At 35.9% G+C, this 17843-nt stretch overlaps 1 protein-coding gene across 1 annotated transcript; it reads right to left on the bottom strand.

The window, feature by feature from the left end:
- Nucleotides 1–131: 131 nt before the first annotated feature.
- On the bottom strand, nt 132–17421 carry LOC121740425. Its single transcript, XM_042133114.1, has 3 exons — nt 17379–17421; nt 2652–2868; nt 132–2550 (listed from the first exon to the last, which is right to left on the bottom strand). The coding sequence occupies exons 1-3, from the start codon at nt 17379–17381 to the stop codon at nt 1121–1123; spliced, it is 1650 nt and encodes a 549-aa protein (XP_041989048.1). The 5' UTR covers nt 17382–17421; the 3' UTR covers nt 132–1120.
- Nucleotides 17422–17843: the final 422 nt, after the last annotated feature.

Raw genomic sequence — 17843 nt, 5'->3', positions numbered from 1 at the left:
CTATAATAACTTAGAATAAATAATATTAATACTAATGACAAGTAAAATTATTCTAGCGTTACCTAAACTGCTATAGATTTCCGTTGCCCCTACGCCAAAGTTATTTGGGAAGAGGTAACAGAATATTGTACTTATTTAATACTATATTAATTAAATAACTTATGAAATGAATACAAATGCAATTGGTCCATAACAACAAGTGATAAACGGTGGATAGTAGTCGCACAGTCAGCAAAAAAAGACCAAGACCATGGGCCATACCACGAAACTGTTTTGAGACTCAACCGAATGAATCGGAATGACGCGTCTTACTGTTACAAACGTGAAATGACGTTGTTAGAGTAAGACGCTGTATTTTCTTCCGATTATTTGAATCCAAAACGATTTCGTGGTAGGCCTCCAGTCCCGATTCTAGTATATACCACAGAATAGTACTATTATCTATTCTGTGGTATAAGAAAGTTCGTTTCTCGGGTGACCAAGAATTAGCCTCCGGGGTTACATTAAGTATTGCAAAAACATCATACTATTTGTTAATACTATCAAAACTGGCTCGAAAATGGCTGCTCGGAAGTTAAAAGACTTTTTTAAATATTAGCACATTTTTGATGAAATTGGCAACTCTCTTATATTTTACTCTACTGGTCCTGGACTTTTCTGCTAACTGTACACAACAAGAATTGATTCTATCTAAGCCTCTTGATGGCATGACTGAGCCTGTACATCTAGTTACAAAACAACGTGGTACTAAATTATACTATACGTAACATTTAAATCCGTTTTTGTCCTTAGTTTTCTTGAAATCCGTCAAGAAATGAGTGGATGTTTTGATGGTAGGTGACAGCAGTACATAGACATGCTTTACCAAATAAAAACTAACACGCGTTAGTCCTTCTGTGTTGCCAGTTGCGTTTCTAGTAAAATTGCCATTAAAATCTAAATTCAGATAAAAAATCAAGATTTATCTTAAATGTGTGATTTGAACACAGTGTATCAAAATGGCATCTTCAACTAAATCTCATAGTATCTATTTCACCACAAAAAAGACTTGATACAGTATCTTCTATACTTCAGTCTCATCACAGTAATATGTACAAATTAAATTAGAAATACAACGTTGTTACGAGTAAAATCGACTCTTTGATATGATGTGAGGCGCGGCAGCGGGGTGTGGTCTCGTCATGGTGGTGACTGTGGCAGTCTTCTTTTTCAACTTGGTGATCGGCCTCAGCTTCAAGAATAATACGGCCGAGACGGCGCACGAGCAAATCAATGTGGCAAGAAGAGCGCCGAGCGTTGCAGCGAAACCGGGAGTCGTCATACAAACTAATCCAGGCGTTGGTACAACTTTCGGTAAGTTGGCTTCGTCGGATGTATCGATGTTTAAGTCCCCAGCGGAAACGACGCGAATTACTCGATTGACGCCCACTTCTTTTTCGGGGGACGTCGCTCTCCTCTGCCTCCTTATTCTGCGGTCGTCTCTTCTAACTTCGATGCCGACAGGATACGCGTCGATTTGAGGAGGACCGTACTCGGGCTGTGGTGCAATAACGTTGTGACCATCCGAGCACTGCTCCGGGCAGCGGTACCTGCAAATCTGGATGGTACATTGGAAGTGAACTTCCATCGAGTCAGGGAACTTGAAAGCTTGGAAGTGAGCGTAAGAGAGCACGGAAGCGCTGGCCCCGAAGTTCTTGATTTTCGTGAATCTCGACATCAGCTTGGGTCTCGTCACACAGCCTCTCCTATCTACTAGCTGGATAGGAGCGCGTTGTCCATCGTGAGCCACGCAATCGCGTACTAGCATATCGAACTTGGCATCGTCGTCCTTGATGGCCAGAACCATCGTCATCGTCTGTCCGATTTTCACGAGACCGGAGACTTCTGATGCCCAAGGTCCCTTACCCACTTGAATCTGCATCCAGCATCCGACATTGTCTCCGGCAAAATCGGCTCGGACTACGTCGAGCATGTCAACGGGGAACGGTCGGAAAGTTACCGCCTTCTCGTACTGGTCGTGCCACGTGCACCTCAGTTTCCTGGCCTGATCCCACACCTCCTGCACCTGTGGATCGTACTGTATGACGATGACGTTTTCAAAGTACGTCCCGGCGGCTGCGACGTCTCCATGATATCTCGGATCTCCGCTGCCGGCCGTTCCACAAGCGTGGGCTCCGATTTCAAACGACGCCGACGTTCTTCCTAGATTCGGTGGTAAATGTACGCATTGGTGATTGGAATAGTGACCCTTCGAAAAGACGATACCGAAGAACGGCTTGTCGAAGCTGAGGAAGACTCGCATTGCGTTCTTCTCACATTTCACATCCAGAGATACAATTTTGGGCATGTCTGGGGCGGGCGCCGGCCACACGTCACCAGCTGTGCTGAAGACCTTGTCACTGGCTGAGGTCTGAGCATCAGCGGGAGGGGCGGGCGGCGGGGGCTGTCCTCTGAACACGGTGTTGATGTCGTTCTTGTGATGGTTTACAGGCGGCCCGTGAGCGAAAGGCTTCGAGTGAATCTGGTGATGGTTCGGAATCCGAGGCAGACCTGAAATTTCAGAATAGACAATGTAAGTTGCTATTATTTTAGCATTTCAATATTTTTGTACAACCTTTTTCAATAACTTTACTGTATTTTCTAAAACCTACCAATAGGATGATGAGGCTGCAGGTGCGGCGGGTTTTGTCTTCTGTTATGCGAGGGCGGGACAGGCGGAGGGGGTCCATTGTACGCGTGGCTCGGGGTCTCTCGTTCTGCAGACTCCATGGCGAGCTGGTCGGAGGACGGCTCGGCGGCGCTGTTGGCTTCCGAGTTGGAGCTGCCGCCGCCCGTCTCGTTGGAGGTTTGATCGCAGATTGTTCCTCTCTGGAAGAAAAAACAACAAGTTTGAGTATTTTATTCAAGGACTTACCTCGTGTGTGTGTTTAGTTAATATGTAGGTAATCTATTGTAAATATAATATACAAAAGTCTAAAAATGCTATGTAGCGTTTGGCTAATATAATAAATCATTTGCCAAAATTATGATACAGTAACCAGAATTCTGGTCATAGTCCAAGTACCTACTAAAAGCAGCGTTTAAAATAAAAATAGTGATTCGTACTTTCATAAAGTAACCATCAGTGACGCCTACAAATCAATCGACAAAAAATCCATTCAAGAACAAGTTATCGACGCTCATATTTTATTTCGACGGGAAAATTACTGGTTGCTTTTCATATACAGCTTTCACTGCGTGGGCTAAAGCGTTATTTAATTCGACACACTGACCATTTTAATAGCTCAAAACAAGATGCTCGCTGTGACATCCGAAATGTCGGACATCTGAATCTATGAGTTTAGTAGAATTCCTTCATCGCGAGAAAGTTGTTGAGTTGGTTATCAAATTTTTTATGCAACCCGGATTAGATATGTCCAAACTTACGAGTTAAGTTCATCTTGACCTTAACCCAAATTCTTGACAAGTCTCATTTTTTTCAATTTTTTCCTACAAAAGGTCAATATAAAAGCATTCGGGAACAAAGTGTTTCTGGAAATGTATATATATATATATATATATATATATATATATATATATATATATATATATATATATATATATATATATATACATTACAAAAATATATATATATATATATATTTTTGTAATGAAATAAGGGGGCAAACGAGCAAACGGGTCGGGATTTGCACACTAAATTTATTATTTCACAAGCTTATAATATATAAACACAGGGATTTTTCATATTAAATTGAGAGAAGGAATAATAAAGAATATAAAATTCTCTACTTTCTACGTCTTAGTGGTAGCCCTAATAGACAAGCGCAGAAGGACGCAAAACGGCAAACTCGTACTAAGATTAAGGTCAATATTTATAATCGGATGTTTTACTAAATGTTCCTCAATTATATTATGTCGCACTTTCTTACTTGAGCTCGTATTTGTCCTCACAATACTACTAGATTTTATGGTTATTTTAATCCTATTTATAAATGCAAAAGTCAGTTTGTTTGTTACCTTTTCACGCCGAAACCGCTGAACCGATTTTGCTGAAATTTCGTGTGGAGATATTTTGAGCCCCGGGAAAGGACATATATTACTTTTTATTCCGGAAAAGTGTATGGTTCTCGCACGACAAACGAATTTTGGCTCAACGGAGTTGCGGGCATCATCTAGTATGCGTCATTTATGCTTTTTATGGATCGAATGTGCGTAGGATATCCGTATACTGTTTCCTAAATTGCGTACTTTTATTTTTACTTTTTAGGTGTTTTATAGAACGAAACGGATATCCGTATACTATTTCCTTTTAAACGTATCTATATATTTTTAAAAAGCCATTTAAAAAATAGTGTAGATGTAGGTATACTATACAATATATACATTGTTATGTTGCAGTTATCCATAATTTACGGATTTCAGGGTCTTTTTTTAAAATGAAATAAGGGGGGCAAACGAGCAAACGGGTCACCTGATGGAAAGCAACTTCCGTCGCCCATGGACACTCGCAGCATCAGAAGAGCTGCGGGTGCGTTGCCGGCCTTTTAAGAGGTAATAGGGGAGGGTAGGGATGGGAAGGGGAGGGAATAGGGGAGGGTAGGGAAGGAAATAGGGTAGGGGATTGGGCCTCCGGTAAACTCACTCACTCGGCGAAACACAGTCTCACAGTTTTCTGTGAGAAAACTTGTCCGGTCGAGCCGGCCCATTCGTGCCAAAGCATGGCTCTCCCACGTTTAAATATTTCTATTTGTGTAAAAAAATATTAGTTAACCTATGGTGAAGAGATTCTCATACCTTCATTTGCGCAAGAGACTGCACATTTTCTACAGGTACACAGGTGCATTTGAAGCTATTTAAACGCATCTTGCAAAGCTCTCGTGTAAATCACTTAGGTTTCAACGAAACGAATAGAAACGGGACATACCGTACCGCTTCTCTTCAGCCAGGAGAGCATTGGATAAAGAGAAGTAGGATAAGGTTAAAGTTTGCTTCACACAAGTGCTGGATTTATGTTATCTTTTATGAGTGTACACCACTTTATTTTCGCTGCCCCATGTACGATATCTGCCACTATCCTAGGAGTTAGGACTGTGCCATCCAGCTCTAGTTCGTAATGCCCTTTAGAACTCTACAATGTAAGAAGGACTTGCCACTTATGCGTCCGGAACCAGTGGTAGAAAGGGCAGCCCAATTAAAATTTATCCGTAAAAAGGTTTTCAGTTAAAATTTCGACCCGCATTAAATATGAATACCACACTGTAAAAGGAGAGCCAGCTCCCAATATTAAAAATATCTTATTCTGAGAATCGCTGTAGAGAATTATAATTAAATCAAGTTTTTGTTTGCCGCAAATTAATAATGAAAGGCATGAAAGTGGTTTAATTTTATAATTAACCTATTATTTTGTCGGTGCCAGTCAATAATGATTACGACGGAAATAAATAAATTAATTACTACGTTATTTATGAAATGATTCGTAATATTATTCGATCGATCTTTTTCTAATTGTAATAGCTTCCTTATCCCATACTTACAACAAACTTCATATTTTTAAACTATTTATAATATGTATATTATTGTTTTTTTTTTTTGGTGGCCAATAAAAACATTCTGTCATTTTTGATTATTTTTAATTATTAATTTTTGATTACGTTTAATGAACACTATTACATTTTTTAATAGAAAATTTTTGATTTTTTTATTCTAGCTGTCACTAACCTCTGTGACCACTAACCTCTTTCCCGGGATTCAATTTATCTATCTCCATACCAAATTTTAGTAAAATAGGTTCAGCTGTTTGGGCCTGAAGAGGTAAAAGACAGACATACACACTTTCGCATTTATAATAATATGGATGATATTCTCAAATAACAGCGAAATTGTCCCAAATTTTTTACACTTGATATCTCAGAAGTCAGATATCGATAAAAAGGGAAACGGGTGTCAGGTTTTATCGTATTGGTCTTGTTCCGCCTGGGGCATCAGAATTAGAAAGTACATCGATGTTCAGGGCTGACCATCAATATCCACATCCAGCAATTATGCTTAATTGAAAACTGGATGTTTGTTACATCATAGAGAAAGTAGATCTGAAGATAATAGCTTAATTGCTCGAATATTGTGAGAATCATTCATTTTTTGTGAACGGAAAGGGTCTTCCGTTGAAAATGGGTTGTCCTATTAAATCATGATTGGATGAAATTACGAGGAGAAATGTTTGGGAGCGATGACCTAATATAATTTAGAGGCCTCAAGCACTATGTAGATAGTATGTTGTTTTACAAAAAAAAAAGAAAAAATGCATTCCACACTTAGAACATGGTAAATGATAAACTTACCGTTGAGATGACTATAACCACGATTTTTTTTCATTTTATTTAAAATCGATTATTGCTAATCATAATGATAGTCCATGGAACTATCATTATGATTTTGAACTACGGCACCCAAAATTGTTAATATTTCAGAGAAATTAATATGAATATCAAACAAATTGTGTCAACCCTAGTAAATCTGATAGGAGATCAGATTTAAATGTGTGAAAGTAAAGATTTGCAAATCCAAAGTAATCAGACACCACTGATATTTATATTGGCACCACAGCTGCAGGTGATCTGACGTTTCAATAAACTATGAGGCTACTTCCACCAGTCTTGATTTTTACTAATCTTTTGTCAAAAATCATAGCTGCTTTATTAAATGGTACTTACAAAAATATGCCACAAGGGTCCATTTTAGGGCCTTTTCTTTTTCTCATCTATATAAATGATTTACCTTATCTTGTTAAAGATAAGCATGAGATAGTACTTTTTGCTGATGACACTTCACTAATTTTTAATGTGAAGAGGCGACAATTTAATTATGACGAGGTAAATAGTGCTCTCTCAAAAATAGTACATTGGTTTAATGCTAATAATTTACTTTTGAACTCTAATAAAACAAAATGTTTAAAATTTATCTTGCCAAATGTTAGGCAAGTACAAACCAATGTACTATTAAATGATGAGAAAATGAATTTAGTAGACACCACCGTATTCCTAGGCATAACGCTGGATTGTAAGTTACAATGGGGCCCACATATTGCGAAACTGGCAGATAAGCTTAGTTCTGCAGCATATGCTGTTAAAAAAATTCGTGAAATCACTGATGTAGAGACCGCGCGATTAGTTTACTTTAGCTACTTTCATAGCATAATGTCTTACGGCATCCTCTTGTGGGGAAACGCGGCGGACATTAATACAATATTTGTGCTGCAGAAGCGAGCTATTCGTTCTATTTATAAGATGTCGTCTTTGGAATCTCTAAGAGAAAAATTTAAAGAAATAAGAATTCTGACCGTCACATCTCAATACATTTTGGAAAATCTCTTATATGTTAGAAAGAACATAAATATTTTCAAAAAGAAAAGTGATAATCATAATGTAAATACTAGAAATAAGAACAAGTTAGCAATACCAATGTTCAGACTAGCCAAAATAAGCAAATCCTTTAAAGGCCAATGTATACGCCTATACAATAAAATCCCAGAAAATGTTCAAAATCTACCTTTAAACAAATTTAAAAAAGCAGTTAAAGAACGTTTGTGTGCTAAAGCGTATTATAAAGTCAATGATTTCTTCGAGGACAGCACACCTTGGGAATAGGGTGGCTCCATGCAGGTTACTTTTCTTTTAATTTTGTTACATAGCTGTAAGCCATAACATTGTAATTTTCCATTTTTTTTTGCAAAAGATGGCCCCGTGCGAGTTTCTTACGCCGGTTCTTCTCGGCGGGGTAGTTCCCGAACCGGTGGTAGGCAACGTAGTTTCTTCGTTCGACTTTCAAAAAGTGTATCATGATACCCATTTTGAATAAAAAAATATTTTATTTATTTATTTATATTTTTAATAATTATTATTAATTAACGATTATTTTAGTTTAAGCTGGCGCAAATGGAATAAAAATTAGACTAGTAGAGAGTAGAGTAACCTGACAAAGCTTTCCTCTATGAACTGTTATGGGTGACCTCAATAAAAAATATTATATAAAATCTTTCATTGCATTAGGTAAATACATGTAAAAATATTCTAAGCGAAAAAAATATATAATTAAAAATGCAATTAAAACTTTAAACATGTTGCAATTAGATATTATTTTAATCTTATAAACATAGCACGCATGTCATGTTGTTAAAATAACAATTCTTCATTCATGCTAACAGCTAAAGAGTGCAAAATAAGAGCTTGTTTCAGCCAAGCTGCTCGTTTGATAATTGAAACTGTTGCAAGCTGTTCATTCATTCACAAGGTTAGCATATTTTTGCATCAGCAAAGTAGGCACTAGCTATAAGTATACTCGAAAGACGATCGCTCTTTTAATAAAAAAAAAAAACATGCATAAGTAAGTGGCTTTTGTTTTCTGTGGAGCAAACGATATGAATTCATAATAGCTTCACGAAATGTTTGTCTCGTGTCTGCTTTTTACGAAAACTTTTTCTGGGATAGGGAAAAATTAATCTTCCTTTATTTATTCATAATACTATATTGTTGAATTTATGTTTATAAAATGGTACAAGACTGACTCTAAATTATTAAATTAAACCAACAAATAGGTCATATTTTTTGGTTTAACTTAATAATTTAGAGTCAGTCTTGTACCATTTTATCCGAACAATGCGTAAAGTAGATAATAATAATAAAAACCTTTAAGTAAACAACAATCGCCTTTAATATAATCTCGTTTCAGACTAAGATGCTATGCTTGGAAGATGTTTGGAAGATTCAAGCATCTTCCAAGCAAAAATGGAAGATCCATTATTAATATAACATAAATAATGGAAGATTACTGCAGCTTCGTTCCCTGATTTTGTCCGTTTTCTAGCGAAATATAAAACGGCATTTTAAAATGACAAACCAATATCCAACTTACCATAACATTATTTGTAGAGTTTAGTAATCAAAACTCTACAAATAATGTTATGGTAAATATTACTTACTGACATCAGACTGGATCGAATATGTAACTACTTTTTTTATTATTAAATTGTCTATAGGTTTTTCCCATAATTATCCTTTGTAAGTCACTTTTTTAAATAATTTAATCACGTACCAACGTTTATAATTACTCCTAATCTACATAAAGTCGATCACGCCTCAGGACTTTTTGAGTACTTTTTATATACTTAATATTATTATTAGATAACTAATTTAATTTTAAGTAACTACTAATGAAGCTACATAAAAGCGATTTGATCTCGATAAAGTTCGAAAACCGAATCGATTTTAATTAGTATGTGTTACCGGGACCGAAAAATGTTAGGTGGAGAGAAAGCCGAGATCCGCATGCTCGGCTCAAGTGCAGTGTGCCGGCCGACGACCCGAGTTTACTTTCAACGGCCTAGAAGTGAGTTTCTAGAGATGAAGTCCGACTTTTTATGAGACGTAGAAGTCATCCTTTGTGGAGGTCATTTTTTATACCCGATTTATTTATTTTATTTATTTAACACAAAAACAATAAATTAAATAAGTTATACATGTAAGAAGAAAATTAATACATCAGGTACTGTTTATCTCTAAAGAAATTTCTTCCAGCAATCCTAAGTTATAAGTACATAATTCTTTTAACCCGAATTAGATGAGAAGGATTTGGCAGAATTTTATGAATTTTGGGCACCGCTTTCAACGGCCTAGAAGTGAGTTTCTAGATATGAAGTCCGCCTATTTATGTATCGGAGTGACGTAGAAGTCGTCCTAAGTGGAGGTCATTATTCTTACCCGATTTAGGTGAGAAGGATTTGGCAGAATTTTATGTTTGTCTCACCGTAAAGATTTGAATTAATCAGGTTCCGATACGTAATAAATAATAATGGTATAAGTGACTAACCATTTAATTTGTCACTCAGCTTATAGTCTAGACTCTAGAGACTTTTATAGGCTTCCGCTTATTATGAAATAGAGCTAATTATGATGTGAATTGGCAAAGCAAAATTTACTGGAACACCTAGTAATGACGTAATAGAACAATATTCTATTAATAATTTTAATACTTTAAGAACCTTTGCATGTTAACATAAAATAAATGCTTTAAAAACTAACGAATAATGTGACTTAAGAAAGTAAATCAGTGCTTAGAAAGACTGTTAAAAATATTTTGACTTGCGAGTCTTCATAAGAAGTCAGTTGAATTAATTAATCACAGGTAATCAGTTTTGTCGGCTAATTTTAATGATAGTTTACTTAGAAGACCTCAATCGACAAGAATCTATCTTATGGTGTCTATAAAATCAATAAGCCATAAAATTAATATTTTATAAGCTGGACAGTATGTGTGTCTGCAGGTCGCTAAGCCGGGAAAGCAGCTTTTACTACGAGCCATCTTTTGTTAGACTAAGCTACTCGGTTTCAAGCTGTTGTTTTGTTAAGAAAGTCAGAAATGTTACTCGTAATTTAGAATTATTATAAATATTACAAAGTTAAACTATCACACTAATACAAAGTTAAATTAAAAAGGCGAAAGTTTGTATGATTGTTACTTCTTCACATCTAAGCGGCTGGAGCGATTTTAATATTTGGGATGGGGTAATAGATGCCCTGGATAAACACATAGGCTACTTTTTAACTGCGGAAAAATATCACAAAATTTATTTTTAACCGACTTCCAAAAAACGAGGAGGTTATATTATGTTCGGCTGTGGATATTTTTTTTATCCCTAATAAACCGCGGGTATCATCGCGGGAACCAGCTAGTACAAAATATATCCCACATAATATTATGTATATGTAGTTCACTTTATAATATAAATTACAAGTTACAATGTTACGTATTAGCATTTATATTGACTGTTTCATTATAATTTAAGAGGATACACCAGGGGCTAGAGAAATGAAAAAAAAGTACGTGTAATATCTATAGCTGTCTCCCTTACCTCAAGCCTATACCGCAGAACGCGATAGAGACAACTGCAGAAAATCTAGAAAATCAACAATTCGTTGTCCCCTGATTCCTTCCCCAAAACTTAACCGATTTAAGTACTTTTTTCATTAAAGATTAAAAAAAGGCTTGAGCTGTGTTCCTATGTTTTGCTTTTTTTGTATAATCTAGCCAAATCTGTTTTCTGGACGTTTGAACACAGCGGTAAATATGGCTATTTTTTTAGGTTTTTGAACGTTCATATCTTATTTAATAATTAAATTATGAAAAAAAAGAAAATATAGGGACATTGTATTAGTGGCCGTAGATATTCAGGAAAAAAAATTATAACTCTACTAGCATTATCCAGGGAGGAAACAGGGGACAACGTTTATATGGAAAAAATGGCGGTGTGGAATCCTCTTAAGTCCTGGCGTATCTTGTTTAGCTTTACCGATTAGTATAAAGTACAAGTTTCTGAGAACATATTTTCATCTAACTTGATTAATAAGAGTAGAAAAAACAGTAAAGAATATTGAAATTAAGATACCTACTTAGAATAATCAGTTTTACAGAATTTATTTTACGCAACTTCCGTAGGCTACTTAAGGTTTGGTTTGTTGGTTTGGCATTTCATAAGAATACAAAATATTATATGTGCTATTTGATAGGAAACCAACTGGATCGTACGAGAAACGAAGCGACAATAATGTTGAATCACTTAGTCAAATCAAATTGAGGTACTATATTCGATTACGTTTACAAATCAAATTACAATGAATTTTTACAACCCAACAATGTTCAGTTATAAAGCCGCGTTCACACTTTAAGGGTAATCAGGTAAGTGTAGACGGAACCGAAGCCAGAGCAGTGGGTCGTCCCTACTAGGGCATAGGGCCGTATTCGTCCGAACCATTTCCTTATGGAAGAGTGTGTTTTGGTTTTTTACTGATTTGTAATTAAGTCGTATAATTCTAAGTATCCCCGGCCTTTCTAGGTTAGGTTAGAAAATCATTAAACAAATATGTTTTTCAACGCTTTTCTTCGTATAGATTACAAATATTTACGTTTTCCTGGCTGATTTGTGAAACATCTGTTTAATTTGTAGTTGTATTTTAACTAGTTAAGTGTCTGTTAATTATAATAATTGAAGACACGATAGCATGAACCGAGTAACTAACATTTGTAAAAATTGGAGTAGTTCCTTATTTTTTCCGGTATAATTTTGAACAAATCCTATAACTTACTTATTTTATTTTCGTTTTTATTATTTGCTATCAATAAAATTTGTTTTTGATGTGCCAAGAAAGAAGTTCTTAGAACAATCCATGTAGTTCAGCATTTCCCAAAGTGTGGGTCGCGACCCACTGGTGGGTCGCGGGTAGATTTTGGGTGGGCCCTGAAATTATAGGACGATTGTCGTACTTACGTACGGTACGTTTTTTAATTGAAATGGGTGCGGTGAGGAGCTTTAGAAAAGGCCCAAGCCCATTGTAGTTAATATGAAACTGTCTGTCTGTCTAGATACCGACAGATGTCAGTCTGTTACCCCTTCGCGAGCGAACCGCTGAAACGACTTTGTGTCTAAACACACTATGCCGAAGTCCTGCGGCGGAAATCCGCATAATTACGTCAGCAGTGTTAAAAGCATACAATATAACGCGACGGAATTTCGGCATGGTGTGTCATCGGTAATTTAAAATACATTGCAGGCGGAATTAAGCCGAACTTCCGCAGTGGAAATTCGGCATTGTGTGTTTAGACACTTTTTGTCGACCGACTGACCGAACCGACTTAGGTTCAGCAAATACTTTGAGTCCAGGGAAAGGACAAACTAGTTTTTCTCCAAAAAGAACGTGTACCTGCGCATCTAGTTCTTACAACAACCTCCTTCTGGATTCTGGCACAGTTGGGTAAACTAAAGTCAATTTCTGAAATCATTAACAAGTAAAACCTCATCAAACGGTGCCCTCTAGGCGACGCTTCTTCATGAATTAGAATTCAGGCCGACGACGACAAGAATACCTAATTTCGGGGTGACCATCAGCTGATGTTTACGAGTTTTCTCGATGAATGTAAAGTGAACTTAACTAATAGCCGACTTATGTACAGTGAGTAAAATATTGCTATACATATGAAATTAGTTATCTTTCCATCAGAGAACGATAAACTACATATTTTCTCTTAGAGAAATGAAATTAGTTACTTTTGTCCATGAAAAAATAAACTACAGCTTTTCTCTTATGTTATCAAAGAAACTACTTTTCTCCCTACCCTGATTATTCATTCCCAAAAACCAGTGTGTTACGTTTATACTATAGTGTATTTTTGATTCATAATCCTACTAATATTATAAAGGCGAAAGTTTGTTTGGATGTATGGATGTGTGGATGTGTGGATGTATGGATGTTTGTTACTCTTTCACGCAAAAACTACTGGACAGATTTTAATGAAACTTTACAATAATATAGCTTATATATCAGAATAACACATAGGCTACAATTTTAACCGACTTTCAAAATGGGGGAGGTGTTATGTTCGTTTTCTTATATTCAACGATTACTCCGCCGTTTGTTAACCGATTTTCAAAATTTTTCTTTTGGTATATAGGGTATCATCCCAATTTGGTATTATATTCACAAAAGTGGTGATCTGATGAATGATCCATAAGGAATCGAGGGAACTCCTCAAAACTTATAGGGAAACATGTGGTGACTTCGGTTTCGTGAGAAGTATTCTAAGCATATGCTAGCAACAAGTAAGATTTTGCACCCAGATATACCTGGTATACCGTGGTTCGGAAGGTGCTGAGAGAAATCCTGATTCTTTATAGATACAAGTTTAGGAGTTTCGGCGTTGTTTTAAGAACAAAAAGCATATTATGCTAATATGCAAATTACATTAATCATCATCATCATCATCATCATCATCATCATCATCATCATCATCATCATCATCATCATCATCACGACCATGTTATACCATTTCATAGTCTTTTAGATCGAGACTCGAGTTTGTCAAGCGATAATTTAAAAAAAATCTATACCTACCTAATATTATAAACCTGAAGAGTATGTTTGCTTGAACGCGTCAATCTCAGGAACTACAGGTCCGATTTAAAAACTTATCTCAGTGTTAAATAGATAATTTATCGAGTAAGACTATAGGCTATATTATATTATCACGCTAAGACTAATACGACCGAAGAAACTCAGGAAAATGTGGGAAAAACGGGGGAAATATTTTTTATGGGAAAATGTACGGTTTCTGTAAAATTCTTATTTACGCGGGCGAAGCCGCGCGGGACATCTAGTTTAAATATAAATTGATACTGGGGGTACACAAGAAGATGGATGAATGAATCACAAATTAAACTTAAATGTTTTTATTATTCATAGCGTAAATTTTAAATTTGTAAAGTTTAAAGTTATGTGTAACTTTAAACTTTACGACTTTTAAATTAACGTATAAATGATAATATTAAAGGGTGTGATAAAAGTTTAAAAAGTAACTTTACTTCATAAGGCGTATTACTATTAATTGAGACAAGAAGAAAGCTCAAAAGGGGATGTTAAGTGTCGATAATTTGTCTATCGATGAAAGCTCACATCCTCGACGTAAACGATATAATTTGAACAAAGTCGGTGCCAGTGATGTACCTTACACGGCCTGTCGATTAAAAATCATTAACTTTCAGTCAGGCGCCGCTCTACTTAGTGCATTAATTAAAGTACTTTCTTAATTTCAATTATTAAAAACGAGATGCTAGGCGCTGGCTTATCTAAACGCTGTTAATTGGTAATTCGGGTTTTATGTCGACAGCTCGTTTTATAAAATGAAAAAGTAATATAAGGTAAGCATTTTTAAAATATTTTAGCTCTTGTAAGCTTTAACAAGATACACGTGTGAGTTCAAAACTTTTCAAAGAGATTTGCACATACAGGTAGAGCGTTTCACAGACAATATTGTCTTATAATATAGTTTTAATATAGTTTCAGTATAGTTTTGAAATTTAATAAAGCTTTCGACTAGTGCTTTGCCTTGAGAAAGACATTTATAGTTGGGGAGGGGAAGAGGGCATTTCACGACAAGCTCGAGCGTGTCAAATTAAGCTTGTATAGGCTTCCGACATATTGTGTCTAGTTATCATGGTATAGAAATCAGATTTCTCACGTGGTGGTTTAAAAAAAGTTGTTTTCGAATATTTAAATGTCATCGGATCTGACAGATTAAGATAGGGGACGTTTTATATACCCCAAAGAAGCTTCCATATAAAGCACTAATTATTTAAAGGTTAGGTAAGCCTGTAGGGACATTTTAAAATAAAAAAAGCTTCATAATATGTATTTTCCTAATTTAGCTTTGCTGATATTTTACGTTGCACTAAACTAAGTGATTTTGTCCTTGTTGTCTAAAATCTTGTTATAATTTACGTAAATAAGCAATTTTCTGAATATAAATATTTTCTTTTTCATAAATTTTAATGGCTGCAGTTTTTTAACTCACCGCTAAAATAAAAAAACGCTCTTATTATTTTTGTATCAGTTTTACCCAATGTCAAAAACCTACTAGGTCTCCATGACGCTCGAGTGACTACACGAATAGCACTTATAACTTAATCTGTTTCCGCCGTAACATGCAGCTAATATTATAATTCTTACCCTAATACACCATTATTTTTAACAAAAAATTAAAACCGACTTCCAAGGTAAAAACAATAAAAACATCCTTATAATATGAACTAAAAAGTATTAAATAATTTTTCCTATCTAATAGTGCCTTTTTCTGAATTCGGCTAAACCTCAACTATTTCTGTACTCAATCTTCATCATTTTGAAGTCGGTACCAGATAGCTGAATCTTTAGTTCTCTGACAGAATATTTGAAACTTTTGGAACTATATCTGGGTGTTGTGGTCTAAGTTCCAACCTAACCTAACCTACTTTTGGACTTTCTAGATTGTGTTTGTTTTTGTTTTGGCGGGGGGCTGCGCCCCCCGAGCCTCCCCCCCTTTGGATGGGGGCTGCGCCTCCCCGTTCCCCCCTTCGGTATCCGTGGCTGAGTAGTTAAGTAAGACCCACTCATCACAGCCTTGAGATGCCTTAAAAATACTTCGTAAACATCAGAAAACATATGACCTTATGTGAAGATTACGAAAATCTCAAATGCGAATTTCTTCTAAACGAAAAGTTTACTGGCGGTGGAAACGGTAAGTAGGAGTTTTTCTCACCCAAAACAATCCTCCTTAACCCATGTCACCAACATTTAATTGACGTAGGTTCCTAAACCTTAGCCAAATTTTTCTAAGTATTTTCGCCATACTAACAAGGGTCACATTTCGGCATATCATTCGACAGGGAAAAGTTTATCTGAGCTTTTTTGCTTCCCTTGGCGCCTCCTATTGATTGGTATAATAAAAAGGGGTGGTAATAGGGGGTTGTATTTTTGTCGTCAAAATTTTTATTAAAAGTATTTTCGCCATACTATCGAGGTTCGTATATCGGCCTGTATCTGGCCGGGGGTTGATTTTTGAGAAAAGTTTATCTGAGCTTTTTTGCTCCTCTTGGCGCCCCCTATCGATTGGTATTCTAAGTATTTTTTCCATAGTGCCCCGTTTCCTTCAGTCCAACCCAAATGTGTGCCTTACGCTCTGGAGTAAAGGTTGAATTTGTTACTTATGTTCAATTTTGTGGTACTTGAAATATTATGTATTTTGAAACAACATTAAGTATATTTTTTGTATTAAAATCGCTTTGAAATGTACCAAATAAATAAGTACATAACGTGATGACTGATGATATTTTATGGTGTTGTGTGTATATTGTATCCATATACAACCATGTGAGTTGTGACATTGGTGACCCTGACATGGTAGTGATGATGATGATGATGATGAATGTAATTTGCATAGTAGCATATGCTTTCAGTTCTTAAAACAACGCCTAAACCCCCAAACTTGTATCTATAAGGAATCCGGAGTTCTCTTAGTATCTTCGGAACCATAGTGTACCTTGGTGCAAAATCTTGCGTTTTGGTAGCATATGCTTAGGATGCTTCTCATAAAACCAAAATCACCATATGTTTCCATATAAATTTTGAGGAGTTCCCGCGATTACTCATGGATCCCATCATCAGATCACCACTTTTGTGAAAATAGCACCAAATTGGAGTGAAACCTAATATAACAAAATAAAAATTTTGAAAATCGGTTCACAAACGGCGGAGTAGTGGTCGAACATACAAAAAAAAAATCCACAGCCGAATATATAACTTCCACGTTTTTTGGAAGTCGGTTAAAAATATGGAGAGTGAAGTCATCGAGTGTATATTCCTTCAGTCCGATTTAAGTTTAAGAAGTAATTGATTTTATCTTAGTACTGATGCACCATTAGTATTTTCAGTTAACAGTTATTATATTAATATTGTTAACAATATAATATTATGAATATAAATATTGCGATATTTTGTGTTTAATAGTAAAATTATTCTCACCATGTGTAGTATGAGGAGGACGCATATCGTCAGACGTCGTGACCGCCACATCGTTTTCTGTGAACAAAAAAAATCTTATTTATCGACAATTTATATCACTAAACTAGTTGTAGCGGTGTGTTGATAATAATAATTATAATATTATGCCGAAAGTCTCATACGCTCCTTGGAAAAGGAATCCCTAAAGTCACAAATCCTTGTTGTAGACTTACTAGGGTCTTGTCGCATATGGATGAACAGGCGTGGATGTGAAGCAGCTGTTAGTTCTTATTAAGGCCACATGCAAAATGATATTATTATGTTGTATAAAATGTATGATATTTTGATGTGGAAGAGCCATGCTTCGGCACGAATAAGGGCTCACAGAAAACTTTCGTGAAACAGCACTTGCGCTATGTTTCACCGAGTGAGTTTACCGGAGGCACAATCACCTACCCTTTTCCCTTCCCTACCTTCTTCTATTTG

This window comes from Aricia agestis, chromosome 3 (genome assembly GCF_905147365.1).
Source record: "Aricia agestis chromosome 3, ilAriAges1.1, whole genome shotgun sequence".
NCBI classification, from domain to species: Eukaryota; Metazoa; Arthropoda; class Insecta; order Lepidoptera; family Lycaenidae; genus Aricia; species Aricia agestis.
The sequence above is the reverse complement of the archived record's forward strand: the minus strand, read 5'-3'. Positions and strand labels throughout refer to the sequence as shown.

Excerpts from the sequence above, each read along its gene's own strand:
- LOC121740425 (XM_042133114.1), bottom strand. Across the intron at positions 2,551-2,651 it reads GCAGCCTCATCATCCTATTG|GTCTGCCTCGGATTCCGAAC; the intron begins GTAGGTTTTAGA and ends CTGAAATTTCAG.